We start from the raw sequence: 26,124 nt of genomic DNA, 5'->3' as shown, positions 1-26,124 counted from the left end.
TGCCATCAGACCTCTGCAGCTGATCCAGAATACTGCTGCCTGTCTCGTATTCAACCCTCTCAAGTTTTCCCACAACACTCCTCTTCACTGTTCACTGCATTGACCTCCTGTTGCTGCTCGCATCCAGTTCAAACTCTAGTTTGCTGGTCTACAGTACAGTGAAGGGCACTACTCCTTCCTACCTTCAAACCATGGTCAAACCCTACAGTCTACATGCCTGTTGACGGTTGGCTGCTCCGTTACTCTGAGGATCCTGTGTCTTTCATCTCAGTCAAGGTTCTTCTCTGTTCTGGTCCCACAGTGGTAGAAGGAGCTCACCACTGAAGTTAGGACAGAGAGTCACTGTCAGCTTCCTCGATAGGCTGAAAAACCCCTTCTCAGATTATAGCTAGACATGCCATGCATGCACATATTTAAGTTTCATGCCTTAACAAAGAAAAACATCTAAGCACTTGTACCACGGCACTTAACAAGCTCTTAGCTGATCGTTTGGAAAAGATGCACTTAAAATTTTTAACAACATTTAGATCTTGTTGACAACTGTGTCTCATACTAGTACAAAACACTGTGATTTGCCATTTGATAAACAAAATTATGAATTTTCTCATATAGTCAAGTAACTCAGCTTTCCTATTGATAGTAAGAAAGAGACTGACCTACTAATATATATTTTTGTTTCCCTGTAGCGAGGCCTTCAGGTAGTGCTTCTTCTCAGGCTATCTACAAATCCTGTCTTCCTGGGTAGGATTAGCACACTCTACCCCCACCTTAAACCTCTGTAGTCTAATATGTCAACATTATAGTTACAAACAGTTGTACCAAAGTCATTACGTGTATCTTTAAGATGTTGTTTAATAAAACACGTCAGTGAAAGACACAGAACAGAGAGAGAAAGACAAGGAATTTGGAACAGAAAATGCGGCTGAATAACAGGAGACACACTTGTCCAGAACACTTTGTTCTATAGGAGCAGTTACACACCAGTGATGTAACGTGTGTGTGTTTAACACTGCTGAGTCAGGCCGGAGGAAATACACTTCCATTATCACTGAGCTAGAAAAGCTACTGTCTCTCTCTCTCTCTTTCTCTCTCTCTCTCACACACACACACACACACACACACACACACACACACACACACACACACACACACACACACACACACACTTGTACTGCTATCTTTGTGAGGACACTCATTGACATAATGCATTCCCTAGCCCCTTACCCTTACCCTAACATAAACTTGATTCTAACCTGAACCCTAAAACTAAGTCTTAACCCTCACACAGCCCTTTGAAGGTATGAGGGCTGGACAAAATGTCCTCACTCCATCAGGTCTATATTTCAAAGTGGTCCTCACAAAGATCGAAGTATATAAGTACAGAAGTACAAGTACACACACATGCACACACACACAGTCACACAGAGGTGGTGGAAAGAGTGGTGGAATACTCAAGTAAAAGTGCTGTTATTTTAAAGAAATTTTAGTCAAGTGGAAGTAAAATTACTTAACAGAAAAGACAACAAAACTCAGACAGTTAAACAAAAATGACCAACAATAACTGAAGAATATGGACACCATGCAATAGCAATATTAAGTTATAGAAATCACATAGCCTGATGCTTCTTACAGAATTGACAGCAGAATAAAGCATCACCAATGCAGACAACCCTGGGGGGGATGTATAAACAATATAAACAGCGGATGCAGCTACAAACACACATATTAAAGTTTTTCACATTTTGTAACATACATTTCTCTGCACTAAATTAACTATTTCAAAACTCTTCACACAATTTCTCTTACCAACATGCAGCTCAGCACAGGGGTTAATCTCAAATCCAAAATGCACTAATATAACAAAACACTCCATCCACATCTCAGGATCAAGTCTGGGCCCAGAACACTGATATTTATCTCAATAAGAAAACTTAGTCACTCAGAACACACTGACCCCAAGAACACACTAACAACAGGCAGTCTTACAATATGGATCACTACTGTCTTTGACATATCTTTTATTCTTTTATCTATTTATTTATTCTGCATAAACCAAGATTTCATTACAGCAAAAAGAATGCACCATTTTATTGCATAGATTGGGCTGCCTTACAGTATGATATTCAGGACTCATTGTGTCCAAGAGGGATCTCTGATCATAAACATTCCTCTATTCCTCAGCCCCATAGAGTTCCTCTATGGGGCTGAGGGATGGATATTAAGTTGAAAGGAAAGGTTACTCTATTCCGGGATAAACCAGTCTGTGACTGGAAGAGAACAGTGAAACACCACATCAATTACAGTTAAAAACTGTTCTGATTTCACCTCATCTGCCCCCTTTCCTCACCTGACAAAAGACTTTCATCGAGGTCAGCAAAGGATGAAATTAGTTGAGTAGTGTTGTATGTTGTATGTAACTAAGAGCTTTTGCTTTTTTTTAATTTCCTTTTGGATGTAGATGTAGCAGAATGTAGCAAATGTCACTTTAATTTACAGTCATGTTAGGCATTGAGTGTAAAGTTTTGATTTTGTTTGTCTAATACCTTTAAAATAGTATTTAAACATGTAAAATGGGGTGTAAATACAGAGGTTTGGTTCAGTTCATGAATTTGAAAGTTGGGCTGATTGTATGCATTTTGTCATAAAGCAATGAAAAGTGATCCACAGTTTAGTCAGCATTAGCTGCTGTTGTGCTGACTCTGTGAAGAGTTATGAAACGGTGAACTCAGTATTACGAAATGTGTGTTAGCAATTGTTTAAAAAAAAAAAAGAATTTTTGCACACCGTGTAGTGCCAACTCGAAGTGCTATGTTGTTACACAATGCAGCAGTTGTTAACCTTTTCCTCTGTGCAGTGAGTTACAACAGTCAGCGGGTTTGTTGTTGTACTCTGTCTGAATGTCAAACTGAGTCTTGTGCACGAGACTCCAAAGTCTGCCTAAGGTTCAGTTTCTGTGCTTGTTCATTCTCAATGTAAAACATAAGCAGTCCACTCAGACTCTCTTGTCTCACTGCGCTTCTCTAAGTTTTCAAACACTGAGCTGAATGAGCTCGGCAGTCACAACAGGGATTATCAGAAACAGCAGAAAGGTAGTGCACAACTCACTGACAGTAGAAGACAGTATGCACCTCTTGGTTACACAACATTGTGGGTGTGTTTGATTTGGGTCAGTAACATGCTTGCCAGGTGGTGCATTAAATCAGTGATTAATTAAGGTAGATGTCATTAGGGGGCTAAATTTATAAATCACTTCATAAAAAAGCCAAGACAAGCCCCTACATTCCCTGGATTCTCTCCTTTACATAGAACCCAACACATAGAAAGAATAGAATTCCAAGTAGCTATAAAACAGACAAATATCCATCCTATATGCTGTGCAAAAAATGACACAAACAAGTTTGAATGTTGAAGATGTTCTTACCCCTGGCCAAAGTCCTGCGTCAGTCCAGTTATCTTTGTTACACCTGCAAAGCTCAATACCAGAACTGACCAGTTACCCAAAATGATCTCTAAATCAAATCAAGATGTGACGTGAAATGTAGTTGAATAGAATAAGAGCTGCTGCTGTGCAGTGTAGCCCAAAGCTTGGAGCTCTCAATAGCCAGAGCAAATAAATAAATAAAAAATTAAATACATAAATGAAACGCGCAATGGCAGAAGCACCCTCCATGTTTTCAGTTCCTTCATTTTTATACCAGCTCATTGGCAGAGGATCACACTTGAACCTCTCCGAACCTCTGCATATTCCAGCTAGATGTGAATGCACATTAATTATTTAAATCCTCCGACACACAGTAACTGACTTTGGGTTTTTTTTAAACACAAATCTCCAAATCACATTTACTATTTTTTTGATGATACTGTCTACTGACAGTCAAGGGACATTTTACTTTCTCTGTGTTGGATAAATAAGGACTAATATTGATTGGTCTTTAAATTTAAAATGTACCATTTAAGGTTTTTTACTGGTCAGCAGTAAACTGCCCATAAAAAAAAAGTTTAGGTCACCAAAAACTGAAAAACCATGTAAAGTTCATTTAAAACAGGCCTCTTTCAGGGATTAACAATTTACATCTTTCCTGCAGCAATAGAAGTAAATGAAGCCAAAAAGTTAATCTAAATGATTCCTACAGGTGCCCCAACTTTTGTCGATGACTTACAAACCCTCTGTCTGTACAAAGGCAGTCTTGAAACCAACTGTGTTACCTCACCTTCGGATGCTTTATTAGGACAATACTGTATTGCAGGTAGTAGTACTATTGATATCAGAATGGTGAGGAAAAAGGCAAGTAACAAAGGAAGACAGACTGGTTGTTCAGGGGTTCATCCTACAGCGAGACAATGACCCAAAACATCAGTGGAAAAGAACTCAGCATATTGTGTGACTGGCCAGACAAAATATGGAAGCAGGAACATATTTCTCAAGTATGTTTCTTACCTGCGAAGACAATTAGCAGATGTCTGTGAACACACCTTCTGCTTTAACTGATTTCAGCATTTACTCTACATTTATAGAAGACAAACATACTGCAGTTTGTAAGATGTTACTGATGGTAAATGTCAAACGCAGTAAACAAAAACCACAATATTTTCCTCGTCTGGTGAAAAAGTCCAAAGACTCTCTTAAAAAATTGCTATTTTTAATTTTTTTTTTTTTTTTTAGTTAGGGTTTTTGAGTTAACTTTAATGCTTTCTCATAATTTCCTCTCTACAACAAATTATTAATTATCCAGGCTTTCTTATGAATTCAGCATTAAATGTAATACATCAATTAATTTATATATTTATGTTAAAAAAAATTATTCTCACACTGCTGTATTCGGACACTATAGTTGGCCAGTCTGTTTCTTTCCCTCCTACTGCATATTACTTGTATGTTATGTTTTTAGGCATCCAGTGTCAGCTTGTTTGTTATGTTGCTGTACCTGTACCTTTTTAGTTACAATGCTGCAGTGAAATGTACTGTTGGACTACACTAACATGTACAGTAAGTTGGGTTCCCAGAGGCATTTTCATAGGTTCCACCTTACTCACAAATTCCACCTGGTGGTTGGTGGTGCACACAACATCTCCTGGGTGTCAAAATTAAAATGCAAATGAATTTAAGTGGCCCCCTGCTGGTACTACAGTAATGATGTTACAATAACGTACATTGTATCAGATGGACGTCATCCAAATGATTTAGGAGTTTACCCTCATGTCCATGAATTTGAATTTAAACATAACAGGTGCTAAATAATAGTAAGTGTAATTAGCAGGTATCACATGAAACATTACTACATCCACTCCTCTGGTTCTAATTCCACATGTTTTTGGTTCTGCTTCATTCATCAAAGCTTTGCTTCATCTTTAAACTGTGAATTTATATTTTACTTTCAGATTATGGACATGGCAGATTCACAAGGGATTGAGAGCAAAGCTGACCTCTGCAATTATTACAAATCACAAGACAACCCCAGGTAATACTAGCCTCGGGCAAATTGGGCTTGGGTTATTATGAAAAGTCACTGAAAGGTCATGGGTTCACTTATAGAGCTCTAGACAGGGAAAGCGACTAAACCCTGCACCTTTCCATTAATGCTCTGTCTTGGCTGCCAGAGACGATCCACTGCCATTCTAGCTGTGTGTGTGTGTGTGTGTGTGTGTGTGTGTGTGTGTGTGTGTGTGTGTGTGTGTGTGTGTGTGTGTGTGTGTGTTTGTGTGTGTGTGTGTTTGTGTGTCTGTCTGTCTGTCTGTGTCTGTGTCTGTGTCTGTGTCTGTGTCTGTGTCTGTGTCCACTAGTTCTGTGTCTGGAGCGTCTCATTGCTGACTCTTTTCCCTGCTCTGCTGTATTTACATATCGAGTCTATTTTTGCAGGAACAGCAACTCTGAAGTGTGTATAAAATGTTTTGTTTGTGTACAACTGACTTAAAATAAATATTTAATGATGCTTTTCATTTGCTTTTTCAAATTTTTCTTCACACATAAACAGCAAAACTAGTTTCTTTTTCTGCTATAATTAGTGACAGAGAAAAGAGGTATAATGAGGGAGGGAAACGTTCTGTTAAACCTGTGTTCAGTCTCCTGTTTTCTGTGATCATCCTCTCAGTGTTTAAATGCAGATGAATTCAACATGTGTTCTCATTTACATATTTCTCTTTTTCTGTTGTCAGACAACTGGATGAAAATTGGTGGTGGCTCATAAAAATGTTGACTAAAATTTCAACAAAATGTTGTTAGCAATCATTACCAAGCTGCTGAACTGCAGATAACATCATTATTCTATGATCATGTCTGTCAGACAAACAAAAATCCAGTTTAATGACAGCAGCTGTGCAGTGAGATCAACTGTACTGACATTTAAAATGAAAGTTAGAAGCAATAAAAGGTTCAACCACAAAGTATCTGCTACCATCTAGTGATCTGCTGTAAGAAATGTGTCTGTTGAAGAGGAGACGCTGCACTTCTGAAAAGCTTCCAGTGGATAGTGAAACTGCGACACTGTCAGATCCTATGGACATGGACATAAGCCTACAGCTGTAGATACAGTGAAGGAAAAAAAAAGTCAACATGTTGAAAAAGAACTTAAAAGCAGCTGAAAATCCTCATTTTTCCGACCTCATTGGTTTAACATCTGATCATTCTTCAATGACGTATAGGGCTTGTTACATCATACATGACATTGTGACATCACTGCTGGGTGAGGTTACAGGTGCAGTAGACTTAAACCTAAACCACAGACAGCATTGAAACACTGCTCCTCAGCCCTCTTCTTCCACATTGAAACGTAAAAAAGGTGGGCAGGAGTGTGCTGTAACTGGCTGTAAATAAAGTATTTAAATCTTATAATCGTAGGTTAGACATACTGTAGAAGAAAACATAACTAACTGTTTTAAGTATTGATAAATACTGGTGACCCCGACTTGACTTTGAAAATGTAAATGTTACATTGTTTGATCACAATAATGACTTTGTTTTGAATTAGGTTTACTTAAAGGGATAATTCAAGTTTATTACAACCTCGGATTTATTTAGTAGGTTTGGCCATTATTTTTATCAGTAATACTCACTAATTTTATTCACCAAGTTTAGTCAGACGGTAAACAAACAAGCACATGATCCGATGAGTTGGAAACAAACTTCAGTCAAACTTATTTGGAAGAGAAAATGAAGGTGAAGGGTAAAACGACTGTCGTGTGAACATCAATCACATAATCTAATGGGTGGTATGGCTTGGCCCTGGGATGCATCCATGTTGCCTTGTGCTTTTTAGCTAGCCTGAAGAGTGAGTTGGAAATGGTTAGGTCATTCTCAAAACACGTGGTGAGCATTTTTCCAAGACATTGGGACCCTAGTATATCGAGCCAGCTTTTGCAGTTGCTCCCCAATCTGGTGTTTAATGTGTTGTAAATGTGTGTGTGTATGGGTGAATGTGGCATATAGTGTAAAGCAGTTTGAGTGGTTAAGACTAGAAAAGCGCTATAGTGCAGTCCATTTGCCATTTATTGAAGTTATGGAATCTGATGAGAATAGGCTGGGATGGATAGGACCTAAACCAGCTCAGAGCGGTTCCTTTAAAGCCAATTAAATGCTCCAGTCTCTGTAATAGGATATGATGGTCAATGGTATCAAATGCAGTTCTAAGATCAGGACAAGTACAGAGACAAGTCCTTTTGTCCGATGCATTAAGAAGGTCATTTTCACCAGTTCTGTCTCTGTGCTATGATGCACTCTAAATCCTGACTGAAAATCCTCAAATAAGTTATTATCATGTAAAAAGTCACACAACTTGTTGACGACAGCTTTCTCAAGGATCATAGAGAGAAAGGGAAGGTTAGATATGGGTCTGTAGTTGGCTAAAACATCTGGATCAAGAGTAGGCTTTTTAAGAATAGGTTTAATTACAGCTATTTTAAAGGACTGCATTAACAGCTGACCAAAATCAGATGTACTGTTATATTGAATACATACATCTGAATTTCCTGTGTTTGAACATTGTTGGAAACATTTGGGATAATATAAGTACACAAGTCAACAAAATATAAAACATTGTTCCAGTCATTTTTGAAATTTGAATGCAGAAATGTTACATATTATACCTTTAAAATGTTATCTGTAATTTCTTAAATGGCTTGTTAAGTGGCAGGGTTGTGTGCACCAGTATTGCTAATAAGGGCTAGCTCCATGGGACCTGCTGAACTCATGGTGCAGTTGCTCTTGCATGATTTCTTGATGTGCATGGTGTTAGGGCAACTCAGAAGGTACTTATTAATGTTCACATTACTGTGATTGATGCTTAAACACTAGAAGGATACTAATTAGTGTGTGAAGATAACTGAAATTCAAAGTGACTGAAAGTCTGTGGTGCACAGCTCAGCAAGGTGGACTATCTGCCATGCTGCCATGCTTGAAACCCCAACCCCAACCAAATCTCTTGAACTCTTCCTCTTTTGTTTTCCCCCACATTTTTTTAAATTGAGAAAGAGTGAGGTCACCATGGCCACATCCATCCCTGTCCCTCCCTCCCATTGCAAGACTGTCTGTAGTTTTACATAATGTTTTACAGTGAATGGAAATGATTGAAACTGCAAACCAACTACTTCTGGCACCCTCACTTGGACCACACCCATCTATGAACACTTTTTCGGAGCCACTTTGAACCATGAATCCAAGACTGTTCTCAGTCAAGCTTTGGTCTGCTTTGTATGCACTTAGTAATTGTACTCCCTTCAGTTGTGCTCATGTTGCTCCACCTGCCTGTACATTCAGCATTTCTTTCAGCACTGGAGCATTGAACAGAAACATGTCATGCTCCTCTGCCTTGGGCTGTCCTCCATTTCCATCTCCCTGCTCTGTTTCCATCACAGATAGTTTTGTAGTTAGGTCATTTTGAGACAAGACTCAGTTTGTAAACGTTTGGAGCCTGTCATGCTGATATCCTGCGTTGCTCTTTGTACAGTGACACAGCAAAAAATGTGCAATGGTTCAACTGACAAAATAAGATTCAACTTCAGGGCTTCTCGACTGATGACTTAGGGGGCTGCACTAACTAATTGATTTTAGTAAATACTATCTATGGTTTCAGCAACATTTATTTCACATTTATTTTCACACATGAAAGAATCTCTCAGTGTCACTTTCTGGTCTCACCAGGGCTTCTATTTGACAGGATTTGGGATAGTAAAGGGCATCTTAAAATAGTCTTATCTCCTTTTGAGAACTGGTTTCCTGCTCTGAGACACTGCTGATATACAATCAGATTAGTTTTGGTACATACGTCCACTTTATGGATGACATGGACGACAGGGATGACAGACATGGATGTAAACTGCAACTTGAAATACAACTGCAAGGTGGTAATTCTAATTCTCCCTGGATTGTCTTGGTGCCATGTCCCTAAAGGGCTTGAGTTCTCCAAAGCCCACTGTTCACTTCTGCTGTTTTTTGTTTCTTTTTTTGTTCAGTTTAAGAATGTAACCAGCTTCTAGACTTAATTCACCTTTAGGGAAACTGCCATGTCTTGAATCAAGACAGAACCAGCAAAACCCAAATGGAGGAGCTGCTGGCTGTTACCATTGAATATTAAATATGTCAATTTGACCAATCATTACGCAGAGATTCTGACAGCTGCTGTGGATGATTCTTTCCCAATTTATTGTCGATTGTGTTTCTTGCATTATCAGCTGTGACACCCATTGACAACCTACAGCACCTGGAAGAGAAGAGGGACGCGTCCTGTTCTGACAGCCAATAGCAAAAGCTTGGAGCATAGGAGGACACAGGAGACTGAATCACGACCACTGGTAAAACCTTTTTTTTTTTTTATGACAAAATGGGAGATGCCTTCCCTGTTTCTCTTTGATAAGTAATACTGATCAAAGAAAAGTCAATATTGCATAAGACCAAAGGAAAGAAGTGAAGGTAAACAAGAGATTTCATTTATTTTAATCCCACAAGAAAAAAGTAATTGAAAAAGTTTTTATTTTGAGTTTTAACTTTGTAAACGCGACCATACCTCAGCGGGATAATCCTCGAATATTGAATTAGCAGTGCCCATCCAAATACTGTATGTCTTTTAATATCATCAATTCCCATAAATCGAAAGAGTTGCTCTCAGTGTACTCACAAATGTTGACCAACAGACCTTTTGACCAAAAACTGGAACAGGAACTAAAGGGATGCAGTTACTAAATCAGTATCTAAATCAGAAACTAAAAGAGCATTTTGTGTATGTTAGCACAACAATATAGAGTCCTCTGGTTGTTCATCATGGTGACTTTTTGAATAAGCGTTGGAAATGAGTTGTGCAGTCGAATGGAAAACTGAAAAAGGGCTGATGCTTCTTTCCAAAGCTCACTCTTTTGTTTGTTGCTCTCTCTTCTCTAACTGTCTCTCTTTGTCTCGCTCTTTTTCAAATTTGTTGTCTACTATATAACTCTGTTTAAAAAATTAACTTTACCCTGAATATGTTTTTTTTTTGAGTTGGTGAATTTAATGTATAGTCACTTCTTAAGATAACAGTGGATCCTGGTCCTAATCCATAAAGTTCATTGCAGTGGCAGGTCTTTGACAGTACATTTCCTTGCAGGCCAAAAAGAAAGCCTGACTGACACAAACTGCTTCTAATACTTCACCAGGGAACACACAGATGTCAGATACCTGCACCACAACGTGAGTTAAGCTAGATTTATACCTGATGCAAGAGGTTAACAGCAGTACATCTATAGATAATTACAGCACAGATTTTTATTTATAGTTCAGTGTGAGATTTAATTCGCTGATATTACAACCACAGCACTAGACAGATCTATGTGTTGCTGTTTACATCATTCCATGGACTGTGGCAGAGAGTGGTGATCACAGTGAGCAGAGTGTCTGCAGTGGAGAAGTTTGTTAGATGTGTATTGGTGAAAAGCAGCAGGTTACTGAGCCTTTTCTTCAGTTTCTTTAATGATGTCTGCACTCTAAACAATCTCCACCCACACTGGAAGATTTTAGAAGAAAATGCAGTCCAAGATGACCAAAGTCTTTATCGTCTTTACATGTTAGCTGGACTTTGGGGTTGCCAAGTATCCCAACATGCATTTTGTATCAACCAGCAAAGATACCAAAGTTTAGTCAGGCTCAAAACTGACACTGCTGTCACTCAAAACAAACAAAACATTTGGATTTTGGATATGTGGTCAATTTAATCAAATAATGCCTATTTGAAAATTTGCTTCACATCTCTGAAGACAAGATTTGAAGACCTGCTGGCTCAAGTGAGAGCGGGAGGTCATCTCAGCAAATAGCAGCCCGGTTCTTGAGATGATTGGCCTGTCAACATCTATCATCCTGAGGAGAAGCTCTTTGGCTCTCAAGTCTCTGTAGAGAATTAAAAAGAAGATAAACAAGATAGACAAGATAAACTTTGGTCTCATAATGTAAATCTAATATTTATTGCTGCCAACTTGCTTTGTCTGACATTAAGTTTGTCTGTGGACTCCTTATATAAAGACATCAGCACATTTCAATAATAATTATTTATTAATTTAACTTTTTTTTTGTTAATGGACCTTTGAGTTGAGTTATTTGCCATAGAACAATTGCACAGTGGTGCTGAAAAGTGTAGCTTAGTCATCAGAGCCAAGTTTGCATGGATGGCAGTAAGGACTGCCCAACTGTAGACTGATCATACTGCATCTCCCATCCTCAGGAGTCTGGACACCTGAATTGAACTTGCCAAGTTCCAACTCCCAAGAACCTCAGTCGGAACAACAACATTACTCCATGGCAACATTATACTTCCTGTTCACATCAACTAAAACATGATAGGATCCCTCGCGTCTTAATCTCAAAATGTATTCATCTCACTAGAAATAACAAAAACAACAGGAATCAACTTCTTGTAGATTTATCTGTATCTATGTGTTTCTGTACCGATGAGTAGCAAGAAACTGTAGAAGAGAAATGCCGAACTACAGTAGCTTCAGAAAGTATTCAGACCCATTCACTGTCTGCACACTTTATTGTGTTGTAGATTTAATTCAAAATGGATAAAACTGCCACTTTTGCTCCTCAATCTACACTCAATAACTCATAATGATAAAGTGAAAAGATGCTTTTAGAAATTTTTGCAAATTTATTAAAAATCAAAAACTGAAATCTCTTATTTGCAAAAATAAAAGCATTCAGACCTTTTCCTGTGTAACTCCATTACTCCATTATGTTGATGAGTGTCCTCACAAATATAGAAGTACTTCAACGTATGTGTATGTGTGTGTGTGTGTGTGTGTGTGTGTGTGTGTGTGTGTGTGTGTGTGTGTGTGTGTGTGTGTGTGTGTGTGTGTGTGTGTGTGTGTGTGGTCCAAACACCCACTGGTGTTTATTATTTTTCTTTTTAACAAAAATGAATAACATTTTTGAGGAGCTAAAGGTGCTCGAAGACTCACAAAACTTTTTGTGCCTGATCTATGACATATTGGGGCATAACTCAAGTCGTACTTGAGAAATTTTGTTCCCCGACTTCGCTATGAGTGTACTGAAGGAAAGCTGTTATTCTTAGTTTTTCAATATATTTATGAAAACAACAATGATGATGATGAAATGATGAAACAAGTCTGTGATTGGTCTCACTCCTTCTTTAAACTGAATATAAACGTCCTTAAGTGACTTTGCTCAAGTCTGAAACCTGCTCATTGCTGCTTGTAGCTTTAATTTTGGGTGACTTGAGCTGCTTCCTTCTACGGTTAGAACCAGCAAAATGCTGCTTCTGGCTATATTTTTGTTTTGTTTCATGCTTTTTTTGGCTAGTTAAATAGATGATAGGATAATCCAGCAAACTGAACTGAGTATTGTGCAAATCATACTGAACATGTTACCTGAAGATAGCATTGATGAGCTGACGGAATGGTATGGTTAGATTGCCAACAATGTGACATGGTCTGAACACAAAATTGAACAAAAGTTTTAGTTTTGAAAGTATTAGTTTCCAGATAAAAGTGATTGTTACAAAGATTTTGGTTTGAAAAAAGTTTGTCTGAATTTGCTTATCCAGTCAGAGTCCGTTCAAATTCCTCACGAAAGCTATTTAGGTTTAACTTTCAACATTTGTAGACAACAGCAGTTATAAAAACATTAAAGAGTCAACCTGTAGCTACACCATGACAATGAAATGAGCGCCCTAACATATGAAACGTTATTGAAATATGTATCTGTCAGACTGAAATAACAGCTGTATCCTACTGTCTTTCAATCCCTATTTTTCACCAGCTACTTGCTCCAAATACTGGAGGTCCTCATTCAGAACTAATAGGATCTAACAACACAATAGTGATATTATTTGAATTAAAGTTATATAAGGAGATGTAATGTGATCAGCTGAATGTTTCAGTAGGGAAGACTCACCGATCATTTGATCTTGTCCTGCAAAAACACGTAATCCACTTGCTATCGTAGAGTGGTTTCATTTTTACTAACAAAAAACCTTTGATCCAGTAGAGACACCAGCTTTCAGGGAGCAAATCCACCAAACAACAGCCATGTTTCATTTGAATATTTTAGTAAAATTACTCATTAATTTAACATAGATTACCTAAAGCTGATACCTTACAATTTGTGACTGGTGATGTTTGTCATTTTAGACAGATAAAAGATTCAGTGGATTTGATTTGTTTGTCCCATAGTGTCATGTCCAGTTGTGTTTTCTTTGTTCCATTCAGTTGTGTGCATTTCCTGTTTTATTTTGTGTCCCTTATATTTTTTTCCTCTCATTTCAGATCCCCACTTCCTGCCCTCATGTGTTTCCCATAACTGTGATTGACTGCCCCGCCCCTGGTTTGTTGCATCTGTGTCTCATTGTCTCCCCTCTCCTAATGTATTTAGTCTCTGTGCTGCCCTCCCTCTGTGCCAGTTCATCTTCGTTCTCTGTGATAGGGGTTCAAGCCTTTCCTTGTGTTAGTGTTTTCCCATGTGAATTTTTTTCTAGTCTTTTGACCTCACCTAATTTAAGCCTTCTGGATTTGTCTGCCTGTTCCTGATTGCCTGCTTGTGTATCAAACCATTTTTCTAGTAAAGACCTGGTATTTTTGGAACCTTGTTTTTGTCTCAGTTGTGCATTTGAGTCCTTTGCTTGTGGTTTCAGTTGTATTACATAGCTTATAGTAAATCTGGGTGTTTTGCCAACCTGGAACTGGATCAAAAATGGCACCCTATGAATTATGTAACTTCCTGTATTTTGGAAAGGTCAGGCTGCACAGTTATGAACTGAGTGAGCCTGACACACCCGCGTTGCCCAAGAATGAGAGACTAATGACAGCAACAACAATAGTAAGTACATACAGGCATTCAGTGGAATCAACTAATTGTTTCTCATTAACTAAATATAAATATGTAAGTTCTGTTAATTTCAAGTTTATTCAACTTAAAAAAAAATTAGTTTTCCTTTTCAGAACAATTCAGAACTTATAAACATGACTTTTTATTTTAAATGAGTTGAATGAATGAACTGCTGGGAGTTCATTCAACTCATTAAATGAAATTTAAAAAGAAAAACTAGCACAGTAAAAGACTTCCCAGCATGCATTGTTTAAAACTCTTAAAACTCTCCAGAAATTCTCCCTTTTTCTAGTTTGAAGAAAAAAGACATAATGTAAACTTGCTGTGTGTCTTTAATGCAATGTAAAATAAGTTCTGTTTGTTACTTTTCATAATAATGAATAATGAAAACAACGCTAACCACAATGAAAATTAGTATTAAGTTAGTATTCAGTCCTGGCCCCTGTACATTTATAACATAATAAAGTCCCTGGGAATAGCCTCACATGTTGTCTTTGTTCTGTCACTGGTACAAAACGGCTTCAACAGCTACAGCTGTAAATTCTTCATGTCAGATTAAGAACTGACTCATTAAGCATTAAGAAAAGGTAAATGGAAAGCAAATCTGTCTGTAAAAATGTCAGTGTGATTTAACAATTGTTGATTCAACTTGAGCAAACTTGTTTTTTTCATGTTCCATTTACTTAACTGGGTTAGTTTTACATTTTCAGAACTCATAAAACAACTTTGACCTAACCATCCAACTTTAGTTCAGTTAACTCACCTTTTTTAGGCAGCAGGAGAACTATTTTTAAGTCGAACAAACTTAAGAAGATTTACAGTATAGTAATAGCATAATTTACAGTACAAAGCACTTAAGATGTTAAAACACAGATAGCAAAGGTCCACCACAAGGACATAAAACTATGGAGGAAAGAAACACTTTTAAGTCAGCACAATATAAAACAGTTGAACAAAAGCAGATAATGAAGTAGAGTGAGTCAGTATAGCAGAGCATACATTGGCATCACTGTGGGATGACTCAGCACATCAGAGTACTAGAAATCTATCACAAGAAAATAAAGCAGCTATAATGAAAAGCTGGCATGATGTTAAACCACTGTTTATTTCACCAGTTAACAGGACTGGATCTGCATGAATCAGCAGATTGTCCATAAAGATTTTCCACAAAGCCTGGAAGCTTCTGCTCCTACTCAATCTACTTCTCTCTGTCTCCCTTCTCAGTGGAGGAAAACAGCACACTACTTTCGACTGCTTTACTTCTTTCTACTGTTTTACATCTCTCTATACTTTTTTCCCCCTTGATATAGTTTTTTTGAAAGACTGACTTTTTTAGACTGAGAGTGCCAAAAGTTGATCCAAAGCTGTGTTTTTATTTTTGTCTGAGTGCAAAAAAACATCTCAATAAATACACCAGTATAGGGGACAAACTCTGAAAGCCATATTAATGTGTTAGCAGCACTTTAGAATCACCGTACTGATGATCCTTCCTTAACCGTTCGTGAGGCTAAAAGTGTACTGTCAAGTGTTTCCTGAGAGAGGAAATAGAAGGACTTTGAATCATTGCTGGAGTGGTTTAGCAGGAAATTTTGTGACATCCAGCTTTTCATAGCAGACAAGCAGGCATCTAATTTAATAATTAGAGGTCACCTTTTCAGGCACGTACAGTTGGGTAGCATCAGCATAGCAGTGGAAATTAATTCCATGACTGCGTATAATTTGGCCAAGAGGGGAAATATAAAGAGAGAAAGGCAGAGGGCTAAGAACAGAGCCCTGTGGTACTCCATATTTCACACCAGAAAAGATAGTGTGTTTCCTATAATAATACACATCAGAGTTCTTTCAGGTAAATAAGACTTTATCCATGTGACAGCCAGGCCAGAGACGGCAAATTGGTTTTCCAATCAGTCTAGGAGTACACAATGATCTATGGTATCAAAAGCTCCACTGAAATCAAGTAAGAGAAGCACAGAGGTGGAATCTGAATCCATAGTGAGCAGGAGATTATTTACCACTTTAGTAAGTGCAGCTTCAGGGAAGTGAAAGGCCCTAAAAACCGATTGAAAAGGTTCAAAGAGATTTGTGTTAGATACATGGGCTGAAAGCTGCTTAGCGACAACTCTTTCTAGGGCTTTTGAAAAGAATGGAAGGTTAGAGTCTTGTTCATAATTATTAACATACCCCGGCTCAAGGTGTCGTTTGTTAAATAACCGTTTAACCACAGCGAGCAGTTAAGAGATGGCTGCTTACGAACAAGTATTTATTTGATTATTCCTTCTAAAAAAAATAAAATAAAATATATATGTTCGAACCCTTCAAATATTTAATTTTGGGCATTATGTCCATAAGAAGGCAAACCAATACAATGAAAGACATAACTACTTGGGTGCATATTTTCGAGATGCTGTCAGGTTACTAGTGCTGGAATGGTAGGCTAACTGGAGCTTACATAGCTTGCACACAACTTTAACTCGGGATTCCACAATTTTGCTGTCTACTGACCAAAATCCCAGGTATTTCCAAATGGAGCATTTTAGATTTTTCGGAGTGCAGCTCAATTCAATTCAATTTTATTTGTATAGCGCCAAATCCTAACAGAAGTTATCTGAGGGCACTTTTCATATAGAGCAGGTCTAGACCATATTCTTTTTGGTTATATTTACAGATACCCAACATTCCCCCATGGACAAGCACTTGGTTACGGTGGCAAGGAAAATCTCCCTTTTAACAGGTAGAAACCTTGAACAGAACCCAATTCGTGGTGGACAGCTGTCTGCCCAGACCGGCTGGGTTGAGAGAGAGAGAGAAACTCTCTTTTGGGCCGAGTTGGGTTGTGAACTCTCTGCCATCATTACTTCACGGTAGCTGTTGAATCAATCTGTGAAAGTGCTGTTGTGACTCCTGTCCGTCATGCAGTTCATTCAGTGCAGCAGTCCAGGCTCGTGCGAAAAAACTTGCAGTAGGTGCTGCTTTTATTTGCAAAATCAAATATTAATTTTCACGATCAAATATCTTTTTTGCTTTTTTGGGGGGAGGGGGTCGTTAGTTTTTTTTACAATTCAATTATATATTCGGATTTAGAATATTTGTTGAAAGCCCTACTGCTCCAGCAGCAGACTAAGCCTGCTTGTATTGGACTTCCAATTTAGATTTTCACCTTTTGCACTCCAGTCTCCAGCAGGCCTGCTTAAGAGGACATGTTTCCTCAGTACACCAGGATGTAGACTTCTTTGACCGTCTCTAGTTTTGGTGGTAAAAGATGCAACTGAATTGAGGAGACCAGACAGAGCTGTGTTTAAGTCACTGGTACAATTTTCAACGGGGCCTGTCACTGCAGTGAAAGGAGCCAGGACCACCAGTAATCACTCACCAAGAGCAGTTAAAGCTGAACCAGTGTGTCGAGAGGTTAATACATCAGCACCTGTGTTACAAGGGCAGGCTAGTAATGCCTCAGATTTGATAAGAAAGTGATCTGACATTTCGGATGTGACAGGAGATGCTCAAACTGATTGAAAACAAGTATCAATAATTGCCAGAAAGGCTTTACTTAGAGGTTCAGAGGCCTTATTCAGTCACCTATGATTAGCATCTCATCAGAATGAGTAACAAGATCTGAGATAAATTCTCCAAAATCTTCTAAAAAATGTGAGTAAAAGTGGGGTATACCAACTAGGTGGTGTCATCTTGTAGAGATCCTGACAGGTCGAAAATGAAATGGACCCGTAGAAAACTCACCCAAACCTGAAGAGCATGAATGCATTTTCAAGACTACAAGGCTGAGTTCACACAGACACTGACAGTGGGCTCCAGCTAAAAAAGCATGGTGATCTCACAGAAAAGTTGAACCCTGCTCAACTTTTGTCACAGTGTCATTTAGGAGTGCACTGTATTGATCAATCAAATATTTGAAAGCGCACATACTAGGTAGATTATTCTGTAAGTGCATTTTTAGTACAGGGTTGTTTTTGGTCTTAATGCCCACTAAGTGTCAATGGCCATGTGAGAGACTGCATTTTAACACCAGTGTCCTGTGAGCTATGAGCGAACATTCGCTAATTAGTGCTACATACAAAGTACAGCTCTGGAAAAAATTAAGACACCACAGCAGATTTTTCTGAAATCAGCATCTCTACATGTATGACAGCCATTCCAGTCCAGTGTCTGTTGAATTCCAACACAAGCACACCTCATTCTACTTAATGCGGTACTGATTAGATGATCACCGGAACCAAATCTTATTTAATGAGGAAAAGTATAAAAACCCCTGCTTTGGTCATCACTATCTTCTTGTAATAGGACCAGCTGGATGGCAAAAACAGTGCTAGTAGTACCTCAAAAGTAATGAGTGAGAAAAAGAAGGGTTCAATTCTGGCTTTACTGGCAGAGGGATACAGTAAGCTTCAGGTTTCTTCCATCCTTAAAATTTCTAAGATGGCAGTTCATAAGAACAAAGTCAAACAGCAGAAATTGGGGACAACAAAGCTACAGACCGGCAGAGGGTGAAACTGACTCTCCACTGACCGGGATGACCATCAACTCATTCGAAATGTCACTCAGCAACTGTAGGATGACATCAAGTGACCTACAAAAAGAATGGCAAATGGCAGCTGGGGTGAAGTGCACGGCGAGAACAGTTGGAAACAGGCTCCTAGGATCAGGGCTCAAGTCGTCTAAAAGCTCTTCATCAATGAGAAGCAAAGAAGAGCGAGTTTGAGGTTTGCAAAGGACCATAAGGATTGGACCATAGAGGACTGGAGTAAGGTCATCTTCTGTGATGAGTCCAATTTTCAGCTTTGTCCAACACCTGGTCGTCTAATGGTGAGACGGAGATCTGGAGAGGCTTACACGCCAAAGTGTCTGGCACCCACTGTGAAATTTGATGTAGGATTGGTGATAATCTTGGGGTGCCTCAGCAAGGCTGGAATTGGGTAGATGCGTCTTTGCGATGCATGAATCAAGTCACGTACAAGGTTATCCTGGAAAACTTGCTTTTTTCTGCTCTGACAATGTTCCCCAACTCTGAGGATTGGTTTTCCAGCAGGACAATGCTCCATGCCACACATCTAGGTCAATCAAGGTGTGGATGAAGGACCACCAGATCAAGACCCTGTCATGGCCAGCCCAATCTCCAGAGCTGAACCCAATTGAAAACATCTGGAATGTGATCAAGAGGAAGATGGATGGTCACAAGCCATTAAACAAAGCTGAGCTGCTTGACTTTTTGTGCCAGGAGTGGCATAGAGTCACCCAACAGCAATGTGAAAGACTCGTGTAGAGCATGCCAAGACGCATGAAAGCTGTGATTGAAAATCAGGGTTATTCCACCAAATATTGATTTCTGAACTCTGCCTTAGTTAAAACATTAGTATTGTGTTGTTTAAAAAAATAATATGAACTTGTTTTCTTTCCATTATTTGAGGTCTGAAAACACTGGATCTTTTTTGTTATTTTGAACATTTGTCCTTTTCTGCAAATACATGCTCTAAAGGACAATATTTTTAGTTGGAATTGGGGAGAAATGTTGTCAGAAGTTTTTATAGACTAAAACAAAAATGTTCATTTTACTCAAACACATACCTATAAATAGTAATATCAGACAAACTGATAATTTTGCAGTGGTCTCTTAATTTTTCTAGAGCTGTATAGCTGAGGCTAATGGCACCAGCACTAAGGCTTAACTAATCAGAATAGTAACCAGAGAGTTTTAGGTGTATATGCAGCCTGCTGTCTTCTCTCATCAAATACCACCAATAAGGTGCCCTAGAGCAAAGCACTGACACCGTAACTGCTGGAGCTGCTTAGTGACTACAAAGTTGTTGAGTGGGCAGCTCCCAGTGGGAATGTGGGATGTTCTATAATTTATCCTGCATGAGTAAACACAATGAACCGATAAGCTTGATGCTCATGTTTATTTCCTCATAATTTATTTTTCTATTTACTACACAGGCACTTTATATTCAGTTCAGTTTTCTTTACATAACGGTACCTTGTAGAATGATTTACAGAGCCAATAGACTGTGTGTGTGTGTTTGTGTGTGTGTGTGTACTTGTATGGCTATACATTGTGATGACCAGTTTGAGTTTTAAACTGTTAGAGTGAGGACAATTTGGCCGGTCCTCATTTCTGACACCTTTAAATGGCTGTTTGAGGGTTAACACTTGGTTTTAGGGTTCAAGTTAGAATCAGGTTTAGGTTATGTTTAGGGTTAAGGTTTGGCTTAGGCATTTATTTGTGATAGCTAAGATTAGGGTAAGGGGCTAGGGAATGCATTAGGTCAGCGAGTGTCCTCACAACTAATGTAAGACAATCATGCGTGTGTGTTTAGTAGATTATGTGGTGTGTTTACACTGTATGTGCCCCTGCCTGCAGACATACTGTGATCTAAGTGTATTTGTGTGTCCTAGCTGTTCCTGCTATTGTTGCTAGGTGCATGATATCACGGTCTAACTCTAACCCTATTGGCTATTTCTTTCTCTTTTCCTTGCTGATTTCAGATCATGTGGCGAGCTTAAACAAGAGCTGAAACAACGGTGGAGAGGCCATCGGGCTTTCTTTTACCACCATCCCCTGCTTTTCCTTGGGCCCTGTGGAAGTACTCATCCACACCATTGCACTGAAACACACTCACCACTTTTACCTACTTTCCATCCTGTCACTGCATTCATTCTCTTCTATTTCTATACATCTATCTGTCCATCTTGCTTGATGAATAGGTCAGAACTTAAGCACCGCAAACCAGTACATACCTCTCAGTAAAGACCAGTGAACTTAAGTAATTTAGGCTGCAGAGCTGCTAATGGAAAGAGATCTTCCTACTCGAGCAATGCAGTAGTATATAATCACTGTAGTACCTCACCAGCCCTCTAGCCCAGAGTTTGGCTCGGTCACAGGCACCCATAGGCCATGAGGAGGGTCAGGGGCTTCATCTCTTTCTAGACTCTCTCTTCTCCACCTTGTGTCTTCATGTTTAGGGGGTCCTCTGGTGCCCCCGCCCTCTGTCGACCCCCCTGCACCTGCTGCCACCACGGCCGGCCAACCCAGTCACCTCGTTGCCATGCCGACAGAGACACTGGCTCCAGCCTTGCCAGATAGCAAGGCCGCTAGCCCTGCAACACCCTTCAGTTCTGCTGTACCCCTCCGCATCCTCAACAAGGGCCCTGACTACTTCAGGAGACAGGTACTGTTACATTACTCTGTGGAATCTGCTGTGTGTGTGTGTGTGTGTGTGTGTGTGTGTGTGTGTGTGTGTGTGTGTGTGTGTGTGTGTGTGTGTGTGTGTGTGGGTGTGTGTGTGTGTGTGTGTGTGTGTGTGTGTGTGTACTTGTACTTCTGTCTTTGTGAGGACCAGTTTGAGTTGTAGACCACCACTCTGTAGGGCTCTATTGTTCTAGGTAGAGCTTGTTCCCAGACCAGCTGGCGATGCCCTTTGTTAGGATGCTTGTCACAACACCAGAGTAGAGAAACTTGAGGGCCCTCAGAAAGACTCTGAATTTCATAAGCTGTCTGAGTCTGAGCTCTGCCAGACATCATTTGAAATTATAAGTGATGTGCTGCTCCCTCCCAGAATATACAACCAGCTCCTTAGTTTCACTGACCTACCATGAGTGGCACTCTGATGCCTACCACTGTCTTCACCTCAAAAAGCGTGAAGCCCATGCAGCAAATGCTGAGTAACAGTTAACAGTAGCTTAACAGGTCAAATTTAGCAGAATAAAAAATACTCAAGTATTTAATGTAGAGCAGTCACATCATTACCGATACCAGATCAATTAATCAGATCTGTAGCAGGGCCTATACTGATCCAACAGGTTGGATCGGTCCAGCCTTAATTTAAGATATCTATCTATCTATATATATATATATATATATATATATATATATATCAGCTTGTATATATATCAGCTTGTAAAAAAATTAGCTTGTAAAAAATTAGCTCATGGAAAAAAAGTTGATGTGGGCATTCTTGCGGTAGGGAGCCATACTGAAAAGAGTTGGGGGGGGCTCTAGTAGTGAAGCAGATTCCGGTTCTGTAAATATGGTGGCTCAGTGGTTAGTGCTGTCATCTCACAGTGGCGAGGTTTGACCTCTGCCTGATTGGGGACATGCATGTACTCCTCATGTCTCCTTGCAGCACCAGTGTCCACTGTCCAAAGACTTGCAGGTTTAGATGAGACTCTAACATAGGTTTCAAATTGAGTGTCAGTGGTCGGTCTGTCTATAGCTTTTAGCCCTGATAGGTTTGAAACCCTGTCTCTGTCTGATGCATGTTGGCATTGCTCTAAGCCTGGATATGCAGGGATGAGTGGATAGGATATGTGTTTATAGAAAATGGATGAGTGTTGTATTCAATAACATATATTATGTTTAATTGGTGTCTCAGGTGGAACCTAACCCCAAGCGCCTCAGTGCTGTAGAGAGACTAGAAGCTGACAAAGCCAAGTATGTCAAGAGCCAGGAAGTTATCAACGCCAAGCAGGAGCCAATCAAACCACCTGTGCTGGCCAAGCCTCCCATCAGCCACACCTTCCTGTCCAAGAGAGGCTCTGGGATGAGTGGAGGAGGAAATGGAGGCGGGATACCTTTCAAAGCATCCAATAACAACGCCAAGTCAGATACATGTGCAACAAGCAGCAGCAACAGCAGTAAACGGGAGAATTTAAACCTCGAGATCCTAAAAAATCTGCTAAACTCATCGTCCTCTTCAGGCGCCGGATCTGAAGGACTGGGAAGTGGAGCTAAGAGTGCTGTGCTGATGAGGTCATCAGGGGGAATGGCCAGGAGTTGGACACCATCAGAGTAATTTCATATGCTATGCCTACGTATTATGCTGATTCCTAGTTTAACATTTAAGCAATGGTAATGAGCTGTTTTTTGTTCAAACACATCTATTGCAAATGGGTCACCTTGACTTTGATATTATCACATTAAGGGTTGAAGGTTTTCCCAGGAAAACTGGGATTTATAGTCATTAAAATGAGTTTAAAACACTGAACTGTGGATAGTAGTAAGACAATACATTGTGTAGTCTTATTTTCAGTAATGCAATGAACACTCTATGAACACTCTAAGCACGTCACTTAACCTTACGTTCTTACTACTAGTAAGCAAGTAGTTTACAGTGATCTGTCACCCTCCACTGCCCCTGCCGCATCTGCTGAAGCCTGACTAGGCTTAGATAGCTAGCAGTTCATACTAGTACAACTCTGTCACTGTCACTGCTTTCAATGTCTGTCAGTAAACAGACTTTGGGTTGTGTGAGTGAAAGGTGAGATATTTCTGGGCTGATATAGACATTAAAACAAGTATATATGTAAGATGGTTCTATGATATCTGGCTGACCCTAGATGTATTACCTAGGCACCACATACGCACATCTGAAACATGGTGTAAAAAGTCTGGGGTAATCTAGAGGGATGCTGGAGTGATGATCTAACCAAGGTATGAGGGGAGTGGCAGTATCAGTGGTCTGGGGCAACCATGTGCATTTTTTGAATTTGTGAAGGACACGTCCAAACTAAAATGTTTTATGTTGCTCTTAATGTCCGCACATATGCAAGTGTGGAGAAGTATGGTATTTGCATTCAGACTATGTTCTTTGTCCACACTCTCCGAATCAGCCATAACTCCATACTAGATTTTGTCTTCCTACCCTATTCTATTGCATTACATTTATTCATTTTTCTGTTTTCTACTCCTAGGATGCCGTTAACATATCGATCTACAATGACGCTTAATGAGCAACCACCAGACTCAGCTCACATTCCAAGCACCTCACACTCTCTCCGATCCTTCTCCCATTCCCTGAAGGTCCCTCCAATCAACAGTGGGGGACGTCACAGTCCACAACAAGGAGGAAACCTAAACCTCAGTAGACGAGGCCTGGATGAGAGAGGAGGTGAAGGAGGAGTTATTGATCGCTCTCGCTCCCCACTACCGCCTCTGCTCACCTCCCACTCCTCCTCTGACCTCCTGCGACTGTGCAATGGGAAGCCACTCCGCAATGCTGGATCCAGCAGCTCCTCAGCTCCACCCCTACCTCCAAAACCCAACCCTGCCTCCCTCCCTCCTCCCACACTTTCCTTGTCACTGCCTCCACCTCGTCCAACTCCATCCCCCTCACCCTGTGACAACACCACCCCTCAGTCGCTACCATGTGATTTCGGAGACCCTTCCAATACTTCCACTGATCCCCACCTGGAGCTTGAGCTTGGTTCCTCTGTGGTTCGTCGCTCCTCGTTACACAGATCTAAATCAGACCTGTCAGACCGGTACGCCCGGGCTGGAGCTGACATGGAACGCTTTTTTAACTACTGTGGCCTTGACCCAGAGGAGCTGGAGGCAGTCGGTCCTGAGAACTTTGCGCGAGCCAACTCAGATATTGTCAGCCTGAATTTTCGATCAGCTTCTATGATCTCCTCCGACTGCGACCGATCACGGCGATCCTCCAACGATGGGCTGTCAGATGGGGAAGAGGGCGAAGACGAGGAGGAGGAGGCTGGGGAGCGTGTTCCATATGGCATCTCAGCTGTGGAGCGGAATGCAAGAGTCATTAAGTGGCTGTACAGCATCAAACAGGCAAGAGAGACACAAAAAGTGTCACATGTTTAGGACTAGCACTACAGACAAACTGCCCTGTGTTTCAGAATTGATAGATGGACCAAGATTTCTCACAGGTTTAGAAACTGCGATCCTGGGGCTGAACTGAAAATTTGTGAAAATGAATAGATGGATGCATGAATGGATGGAGGAGAAAGCCTGACTACTACAAACTAGTTGAGAAAAGAGACAAATTTTGTTAAGAAATTAATGAAAAATGAGGACTCTAAACCTCCTAAGTCTAGAATAACATGAACACTAAGAACAGAACGTAATAAAATGTGGAATTGATGAATATGAACAAAATGTTCAGTCTGGAAAAACAAATAAAGACCGGATCTGTCTGTAAACTATGGACATAGTATAAGGCGACTTAAACAGTTTGCTTGGGCAACAGGAACAAGAGCGAAATGCACTAAGATTGTCCAAGGACCTATAAAGCGATTGCTTCACTACAAAGGATTACAGTCCTTTCTCACAGAGTACATTTTGGCTTGTCAAACAGGTTTCACAAACTTTCCATTCAGTTGTCGCCTGGTCTCAGGACTCTGAATCATCGCCCACATCTCTAATCTGTTGAGCAAGTCAAAAAGCCTTGGTTCTGTGCTCATTCACAACTATTTCCCCAGTAAAAGGAACAGTTGAACAGTCAAAGCATTTGAAGTGGAATTATGAACTGGGATATAGTCTTCCTACATACAGTGGCTTCAGAAAGTGTTTAGACCCCTTCACTTTTTTTTTTTTTTTTTTACATTTTTTCTATTGTAATGTAGATTCCATTTTAAATGGATAAAATTGCCATTTTTGCACATCAGTCTAAACTCAATAATCCTTATTGACAAAGTAAAAACATGCTTTTAGTAATTTTAGAAATGTTATTGAAAATCAAAAACTGAAATATTTCATTTATAAAACTATCCAGACCATAAAGTACTTTGTAAAAGCCCCTTTGACACGAAATTACAGCTTTGAGTCTACTTGGGTAAGTCTTTACAAGATTTGCACACCTGGACTTGGGCAGTTTATCGCATTCTTCCTGGCAGATTCTCTCAAGCTTCATCAGATTGAATGGAGAGCCTCTGTAATCTGCTCTCCTCAGGTCTCTCTAGATATTCTATGGGGTTTAAGTCTGGACCGAAGCCTCTCCAGCATTGTCTTGACTTTATGCTTCTGGTCATTGTTGTGCTGACTGTTGTGACTCTGGAGCAGGTTTTCTTCAATGATCTTTCTG

The 26,124-nt window shown here is 39.8% G+C and overlaps 1 protein-coding gene across 7 annotated transcripts in view; it reads left to right on the top strand.

Moving 5' to 3' along the window:
* Nucleotides 1-25,596, top strand: part of fam110b (family with sequence similarity 110 member B) — a 63,781-nt gene extending 38,185 nt beyond the window's left edge. For 3 of the 7 annotated variants that reach the window (XM_040142923.1, XM_040142925.1, XM_040142924.1), the window contains 5 exons: nt 5,380-5,459; nt 9,664-9,783; nt 20,792-21,474; nt 22,678-23,093; nt 23,996-25,596. In XM_040142923.1, the coding sequence (XP_039998857.1) occupies nt 21,352-21,474; nt 22,678-23,093; nt 23,996-24,905 (1,449 nt within the window). In that variant the 5' untranslated portion in view covers nt 5,380-5,459; nt 9,664-9,783; nt 20,792-21,351 and the 3' untranslated portion in view covers nt 24,906-25,596. Of the gene's footprint in view, nt 1-722; nt 742-5,379; nt 5,460-9,663; nt 9,784-10,568; nt 10,652-11,675; nt 12,022-14,025; nt 14,288-20,791; nt 21,475-22,677; nt 23,094-23,995 lie in introns of those variants that run through there. The other 4 variants (XM_040142926.1, XR_005708718.1, XM_040142927.1 and 1 more) reach the window with 4 other exon arrangements.
* The last annotated feature ends 528 nt before the right edge of the window (nt 25,597-26,124 follow it).

Source organism: Xiphias gladius, chromosome 14 (genome assembly GCF_016859285.1).
Source record: "Xiphias gladius isolate SHS-SW01 ecotype Sanya breed wild chromosome 14, ASM1685928v1, whole genome shotgun sequence".
Classification (NCBI taxonomy): Eukaryota; Metazoa; Chordata; class Actinopteri; order Istiophoriformes; family Xiphiidae; genus Xiphias; species Xiphias gladius.
This window is presented reverse-complemented; position numbering and strand designations above follow the sequence as displayed.